We start from the raw sequence: 8,500 nt of genomic DNA, 5'->3' as shown, positions 1-8,500 counted from the left end.
ATTTAATAATTGGCCTCCCCTCGCACATATACTCAGCTATACTGTATATCACAAGCCCAAGGACAATGTTCCTGGTTGCACCAAACAAACATAGCTAATCCTGGTTTGTCCCTCAGGTTTGTGCTCTTCTGCTTTTCTTATCTTGACTGATTTTCTTTAAATCAGTTCAATGGTTTAGTCCATAGAGAGGAGAAAGTGAACAGTTCCAGCAGTGTCACCACTGTGCACCACGCAGCATCTGGACAACAAGTTCCCTCATGATTAAAAGCAACAGCAACCACATGTGCAGAGAGAACAAGGACAAACCTCAACAACTGAGGAGAGAGAATGAGTCATCAGGGTTTTGTTTTTAAACAGTTTTAATGTTTGAATTTTGGTGAAGTACAGTTTCAAAACTAGATACAAATCTAAAACCCTTTTTTTTGCAAAGCAACACTATCTCGGTTAATCTGGAATTATAATGTTTGCTATTATTAAAGTGAAAATGTAATTAAAATACATATTAGTTTTCCTATCGACTGTTTTTGCAGAACTTATTTAATAATGGCTATAAAATTTTGACAGTCAACTTTTGTTGTGCGGGTTACAAATTTTCACACGTCAGTCTTCTGCTCTGCTATGCTGCACTTCTGTAGCAGACAAATAGGATACTGTAAGTAGAATCAGTTGTAAATGGTATTCCAGAGCCTTGGAAAGAGATGAATAACTGACAGCGTTTTAAAGCTCTTTAAAGTGGGTCATGACTTCCGTGGTCTTTGCAGGCTGAGAGTCTCCAGCTAATGGATGAAAATAGAGGCAATATTCAAGGTAAATGTTAAAAACCCACTTAGTATGCATTCGCCATGACTTTCAGCAAAACAAAACATTAAAATGTAAGAAGTGAGAGTCATGCTAAAAGTGTGTAAATGTCAGCGAGATTGAGGTGACCAAGAAACGGTCAGTCATGAGCTCAGCAGATCTTGAGCACAGGAAGTGAAAACACCAAACGTCACTGGTGGAGGAATGTTTGCTGCAATCTTTTAGTAGTATCATCAATATTTCCCAGTGGACTGTTGAATACAGTGAATTTAGGGCATGTCTACTGTCTGACCTTATCAGTTATAGGAGACCAAGGTGTAAAACGTTGAATCAGGTCAGCCAGTTCCAAGCTGTGAAAACCCGCTTCCAGAGCGCGCACTGTTCTTTCCGATTGCCTTATCAACATGTTTGGTTCTGTGCGGCAATAATCTGTGTGTGTGACACAGAGAAGAAAAAAAAAGCAACAATAAATGGTGTTCAAACACAGCTGTGAAAGTTCCAAGTGCCAGAGAGGACAGCTGTTCATGCATCATTTATCCCACTGGCACCTGAACCAGAAACTGCTCTCATCTCTCAGTATCAGAATCACTTTGGGACCTGTAGAAGTTGCCATGTAGTTTGTGAAATCAGTTTTGGTCTTACTTCACTCTATATTTTGACATTGGAGGGCTGTTTTAGATCAATTTATGGGTAAAATAGACCATTTTAGCTTGAGGCTGAACCATTGAGTCACTTTGAGTCAGGCAAACAATTCAAGGCAATTTTCTAAAGGTTAAAGGTCTAAATGTAAAGACTAGTCGAAAAGAAAGAAAATGTTGTATATCTCACTGAGATCACCCTCATGGACCTACAGCCAGTGAGTGATATAGAATAATTGTGCTTTTAGGATTTTGATAGACTGACTAACTAACTGACTGACTGACTGACTGCACAACACAACACAACACAACACAACACAACACAACACAACACAACACAACACAACACAACACAACACATTCCATAGAACAACCGGAAGGAGTAACACTAAACTGAAAGGTCACTTGGCACGACTGCATCAATGTGACGAATATCCATTAATTTTAACCCTGGCCATGATAGTGTGTCTTCAGGCTGCCTGGTACAATAACACACCTTACACAAGAATGGAAAGTGACAACCATTAATTATTTGTTCTTTAATTACAAATCACAGCAACAGCGAACAAAGATATCTCAAGTGGTCAGGAGAAAGCAAAAACTCATTTAGAATGAGACAAGGAATGAAAAGGAATGAAGGGAAGGGAAGGGGAATATGAAAAATAGCACTTTACAATTATCAACACTTCATTTTCCATTTATTGAGTGAACTATCACTTTAACGAAAAAGTAAATTAATAGTGAACAATGACCAATACATTCACAGCATTTATTAATATTAGTTAATGTAATTTTTTACACATACTAATACATTTCAGCACTTCTTTTCATACTTTTTTATGACAACATGTTTCATAACTTACCTAGACATCTCTCACTGGTCTTAACACACACACATTCTGATCAGATGGAAATGATGTATGACTTCATCTCTCTGTCATTGCAGCATGAAGAAACCCTGCTAGTTTGGAGTGAAATTACACAGACAGTTCATTGCACCATTTCAGTGAGATGGATTGTGCCTCTTGGGCTTAGTTTATTTTGGATGAAGTGTTGTCAGACAAGTGGGCCAATACATTATGAGGCCATCACGTTATGACAACTGCGTTCAGAAGCAGGAACATGCTGATGTGTTGAGACAGAACCTGCCCTGACTATTGATATGCCATTTCTATTTACTCATTAATTTGTTCTGTTTGTTTGAGACATCATTTAATATCTACACTTTTGAAGCACTCCATTCTGAATGCATTTTATTCCTCTGATGTTCACCTTACACCAATCAGTCAACAAAGAATATGAGGATAACAAGTCAAATTCTGTCTCCCCATTGTCATCAAATGATGCAGTCAATGTCAGCGATAATGAGTGTGTGTGTGTGTGTGTGTGTGTGTGTGTGTGTGTGTGTGTGTGTGTGTGTGTGTGTGTGTGTGTGTGTGTGTGTGTGTGTGTGTGTGTGTGTGTGTGTGTGTGTGTGTGTGTGTGTGTGTGTGTGTGTGTGTGTGTGTGCACTCAGGATTCCTAATTTGACTGTTTTGAGTTGGACTTCCCTTGTTATGGTGTTTGACTTCCATGTTATCAACCGATGATCTGGAATGAGAGCTAAGTCACTGTATCCTCTTCTAAGACCCATGTTATCACATAAATGTATAAAAAGCTGAATAAATGGCACTCGCTTGACAATTAATTACTAACATCACTCGAATGTGTTAAAGTAGAAAGTTTGCATCACTTTGATGAGATTTTTAGAAGATGAGATGATAAGAGATAAGATATATTGAAAGTGTTGATAATAATCTTGTCTGTCTCTTTGTAGATGAAAGATTTTTACGTGAAAAGCCACAAAAAAATCAATTAAAGATCACAAGGAAGGATCTCAAAGTGTGCAGTTTCAATATTTATATTTCTAAGCACTTCACATCCATCTCAAATACTATTAGTCAAATATACACAGCATCAAATTGCCCAAACTCTGTGTAAAATATATAGCCTATACATAAAGACAGCTTAAAAAATGTAAATTGTCATTAACTATTGTGAATATTTACTAATTATGTTGAATGTGCATATTTCTAGACATGTTTTGATGGATGTATTTTTCATACATTGTGCACTCTAGGTAAGATGTAAAGGAACTTCCTTCATGAACTGTTTAGAAGGCTCATAAATATCTCTACTTCAGCCCCACATACTATTTCCAGAGCACTTAATCGCACATCTTTCTCATATTGTCATTCTGGATGGACAAAGACCACAAAGGAAGCCTAAATGAATGTGTCAGGATGATTGGATTTGCTCAGTGGACCAAGTGAGAACGGAACGATGATTATCTATGTTTGAATTAAATCCAGTTAAATACAAATCCAGGTCATAATAACTTTATTTTAAATCCCATTGCAAATGACTTTAATGGTCCTTCAACTGGAACTGTAAATACTGTATTTTTGTCACAAGTTACAATGAAAAATTTAGTGTATGGCCTCATCAGGTTGTGTTGGTCTCATACAATGTTCATGAACAGCTGTCCCAGATGATCGACAATGCTGAAAACGTTCATTATAAAACTGAACAAACATCAATATTACACAAACACATACCATTCAAACATTTGGGGTCAGTAAGATATAATAATTGTAATAATAATACTTTTATTCAGCAAAGATGCATCAAATTGATCAAAATTAATAGCATATCATTTATAATGTTACAAAGATGTCTATTTCTAATATATAACTGTCTATTCGTCAAAGAATCCTGAAAAAATGTATGTTTGCAGAAAAAAATTAAAATAAGCAGCACAATATTTTTCAACATTGATGTAAATGTTTCTTGAGCACAAAATCAGCATATTACAATGATTTCTGAAGGATCATGTCAGAAAAAATTTTTTCAATAAAAAAACATTATTTTAAATTGTAGAAATATTTCACAATATTGCTGTTATTTGATCAAATACATGCAACCTTGGTGAGCATAAAAGACAAAAGTAAAAAATAGATCTTACCAATCCCACATTTTTTAATGGTAATAGGCTACATCACATGTGCTATATTATTACTGATTGTATTCCGATGTGACTGTTTTGAGTTTGACATTTATGAAGCTTCCTGGGTAGAAGATAATCCAGTGTTTAAGTTTGGTCAGTACCTGGAGATCAGAGTAGGCTACCTTTTATTATAGGCAGATATTTTGTCATTGGGCAAGTGTTTTTACTGACACACACACACATATATATATATATATATATATATATATATATATATTCAACCCAAACAACGAGTTAAGAGGTGTATATATACAGCAGACTTACCTCTGTTTGTTTACAGTTTAACAGCATCCCTCCATTACCCCATCTCCTCACTTCTAGTCCTAACTACTTTTACAACAACCGGGGTTGTACTCTGGGTTCAGGCAAAAATTCCGAGCTCGGAGCCCTCCCCCCCGGACAGCACGGCAAATACGCATAATCTTTACTCTGTTTAATTTGATGTGAGTGTGAACTTGTGAAGCAGGGATGGAAATTAGCACCCGCCACCAGCCAAATGCGGGTGATTTTATGTTGTGGCGGGTAAACTCGCTTCACCTACCGGCCACCGTGGCGGGTAAATAAAAATAGCATACTGTTTCACCCGGACGGCGGACACTTTTAGAGGAGGCACACCTTCAAAAAAAATGTGGCGTTACATCGCAGGCGTTAAGAGGTCTGCAGAGAAAACATTTTAGGAGGAGCCAGTGGACAGTGTTCTCTACGTTTTTTTAGAGAACGATGGTTAGTGTACGACGAGACAAGTCTGACAATGTTCTGCTCGGTATGTCGTCAACACGCTTCAGAAGATGCCAAAACGAACAGTTTCATTGTTGGGACTAAAAACCTAAAACTGGAAGCCATAAAAGACCACGAATCATCCAAATGCCACATCCAGGTAAAAAAGAGAGCACAGGGAAAAGCAGCCCCGGAGAATACGGCTGCCATGAAGGCACTTATCAGCCTGAAGACGGCCCAGTTGGATAAGATGATAATACTGTTTAGGAATGCCCACGCAATCGCGAAAAAAGGAAGGCCATTTCAAGATTACGAATGGCAATGCAAGTAAGTCAAGTCTTTTTTTTTTTTTTTTCTCTATGAAATGTTGAATAGTAGATTTTAGATTAAATGCTGAATAAGGTCAGAAGAATATAGCGCCCATGTAACTAATGTCAGTAGCTAGGCTAGTTTATATGCATAAAGTAGCCTATAACGTTAGTGCTATGGTACGATATTTACTTCTAACTTTTCATTGTTTATTTTTCCATTTTCATTTTATAGATTAGATGAGAAAAAGGGAATTAGCACAGGTAGCACATACGTGAATCGGAAGCAAGCCAGAGTGTTTATTAAGCACATAGCTGCAGCTGAGAGGAAGACCCTTCAGTCAAAGATAGCGGCAGCAAAATTCCTCTCCATTATGTCTGACGGGTCTACTGACACTGCCGTGATGGAACAGGAAATGCTGTATACACGCTTGTGCAACCGAGGCAAGGTGGAGGTCCACTTTGTAGGGATACAGGATGTGGAGAAAGCAGATGGTAAGAACATCGCTCAGGCAATAGATAACATGATGAGGGAGGTCTGTGGAGAAGAGTGGCAGGCCAAGTTGGTGGCATGTGCAACTGATGGTGCGTCAGTGATGACAGGGACACGTAAAGGAGTAGTGAGCAGGCTGAGAGGAAGTAACATGCATGTCCTGGGTATTCACTGTATGGCACACCGCCTGGAACTAGCTTTCAAGGATGCCATTAAGAGCTGCTCTATGGCAAAACAGATTGAAGATGTGCTGTCAGGACTGCATACATTCTATTGTAAAAGTGCTCTCAACAGGGCAAACCTAAAGCACAGCTTCAAGATTCTGGGCCAGAATCCCCTTGTACCAACTAGGGTTGGAGGCACCAGGTGGGTTTCTCACCTCTTCAGGGCCATTGACCATTTTTTGAGGGGTTACCAGGGACTTACCCAGCACCTAGACCAGGTAGGCTAAATAACAGTGTAGAGAACTTGAATGTTAAGTTAAAAGGTTAGGTCCGTTTACTGTCAGGAATTTGTTCAGTGTAATTTAATAAATCAAACTAACTTACACTTATAAAACACTTATATAAAAATTATAAATTGACTAATGACTTTTCTTTATTGATGGATTTTGTATAAAGATTCAGTCACCAGATGCTGAAGGGGTGAATGCAGTGTAGAAGAGCAAAGCACGCCACTACTTCCAAACCTGCCGGGATCCAGCATTTTTCATGTTTTGCAACTTCATGCATGATTGCCTGACCCACCTCAGCAGCCTCTCTCTGACTCTTCAAACCTCAGCTATCACAGTGGCTGAAGTACACAGCTGCCTGACAGCCACCCAAACAGTGCTCACAAAATACAAAACCAGGTGAGTGTCAGAGAACTGAAAAGTTGTGTTAATGTGTTTGCTGCTTAGCTGAATATATTGAATAAACTTACTAATGTAAATGTACCACAGACCTGGACCCAAGCTGAAAGCCTGTATGAAGCAGCACGAGAATGATGACAGCGCCCTAAACCGTGTCATGAAGGCCAAGTTTGAGCTGCTCGACAAACTCTGCCAGAGTCTGCAAAGTCGCTTCACCGACATGACCATAGGGATTCTCCAAGCTACAAAGTTAGTGAATCTGAACAGTTGGCCTGACGCAGATCGCTCTAAAGGTATGTGGTTTAGGTTCATACATAAAATTTCATCTACAAAGTCATGAAATCATATAACTCAATGTTGTTTCATTATGTCCGTCTCTTTTCAGAATTTGGTGAATCAGAAGTGGAGGAATTAACTACACACTTCCAGAGCATCCTGACATCCTCGGGGGTCGCTGTTGAGCTCATCCCAGATCAGTGGACCATTCTAAAGACCAGACTGTATGAGACAGGAGAGAGTCTCCACATGAAGACCTGGCCAGAAATCAACTGGTCTTTGCAACCGCAGTGCCCCGACATCCTCAGCCTGGTTGACCTCATTCTCACCGTACCAGCCTCTACTGAAGACTGTGAAAGAGGCTTCAATCAAATGAAGTTAGTGAAAAGTGACTGGAGGTCCCGTCTTACATCAAGAAGCCTCTGTGACCTACTGACTGTCCAGCTATCCAGTCCCTCTATTGAGAATTATGACCCCACCCCTGCTATCCAGCTCTGGCATCAGGCTAGCATCCGGCCTAGAAGGCCAGAGTTCATGGAGGGGAAGAAGAACGCTCAGGAAAGCACCTCTGAAACCTCAGAATCTGATTCTGATGAGCAGGAGTAAATTGGACTGGGAGTGGGGAGGATGGGAGGATGGGTGGAGGAATGTTAGTTTTTTGTTTAATCTGCCCTAGCAGCCCTACTCATTTAATGAAATCTATATCAGTTCATGGTTTGTGTGTGTATAAGAGAGAAAGAAAAAATGTCAGTATTTCATTGAGACTTGAGATTAAATAAACTGCTTAAGTATTGTAGATCTTGTAGTATTAATTGTCACATGCAGTTACACATTGTCGGTTAAAAACAAGAAAGTGGCTGGTAAAAACATTGAGTGGCTGGTAGATTTTGAAATCCACCAGCCACAGTGGCCGGTGGACAAAAAAGTTAATTTCCATCCCTGTTGTGAAGTAGCCTACTTTGCAAAAAAAGTTGCAGAAAGAGGCAGAGTGTAAACGAGTGAGTTTTTACATTTTATTTTCAGTTCAAAACCTCACAAAACCATGTAGCTATAGAGATGTTATTGTAAGACCAGTCTAAAACCTTGGCATGTTTGCATTTCATTTTTCAATTGTCTAGATTTAGTTAAGTTGTTTTATTTTTATTTTTTTATAATATTTTAGCAGCATGCTTTGTTCAAATTTATATCGTATCTTGAAGTGAAACAGATGTTTATTATATAATACCTGTAACAGTTGGCTTCACTAGTTCTAAAATGTTTAATGTTGCATACTTGCTGCAGGTTGTCTATAACATTTGGGTTCACAAGTTAAAATGTATAATTTATAGAGTACATTGCAAAAAGTGGTAACCTGATTTTGTAATAATTGTTTCT

General features: G+C 38.7%; 1 protein-coding gene across 3 annotated transcripts; it reads left to right on the top strand.

The window, feature by feature from the left end:
• The first annotated feature begins 5,209 nt into the window (after window positions 1-5,209).
• LOC309502689 (zinc finger protein 862-like) lies at window positions 5,210-7,860 on the top strand. 3 transcript variants are annotated; one of them, XR_014207371.1, is made up of 5 exons: window positions 5,210-5,526; window positions 5,743-6,442; window positions 6,621-6,850; window positions 6,941-7,143; window positions 7,236-7,860. XR_014207371.1 is itself a non-coding variant. In XM_082175156.1 (4 exons), the coding sequence occupies exons 2-4, from the start codon at window positions 6,711-6,713 to the stop codon at window positions 7,730-7,732; spliced, it is 840 nt and encodes a 279-aa protein (XP_082031282.1). In that variant the 5' UTR covers window positions 5,210-5,526; window positions 6,621-6,710; the 3' UTR covers window positions 7,733-7,860. The 3 variants fall into 3 exon arrangements, 2 of the variants coding, with proteins under 2 accessions (XP_082031282.1, XP_082031281.1); XM_082175156.1 differs by lacking the exon at window positions 5,743-6,442; XM_082175155.1 differs by having other exon boundaries at window positions 5,210-6,442.
• The last annotated feature ends 640 nt before the right edge of the window (window positions 7,861-8,500 follow it).

Source organism: Leuciscus leuciscus, assembly GCF_965113295.1.
Source record: "Leuciscus leuciscus genome assembly, chromosome: 7".
In the NCBI taxonomy this organism is placed as follows: Eukaryota; Metazoa; Chordata; class Actinopteri; order Cypriniformes; family Leuciscidae; genus Leuciscus; species Leuciscus leuciscus.
Note: the sequence above shows the minus strand (reverse complement) of the source record. Positions and strands in the feature narration are given on the sequence as shown.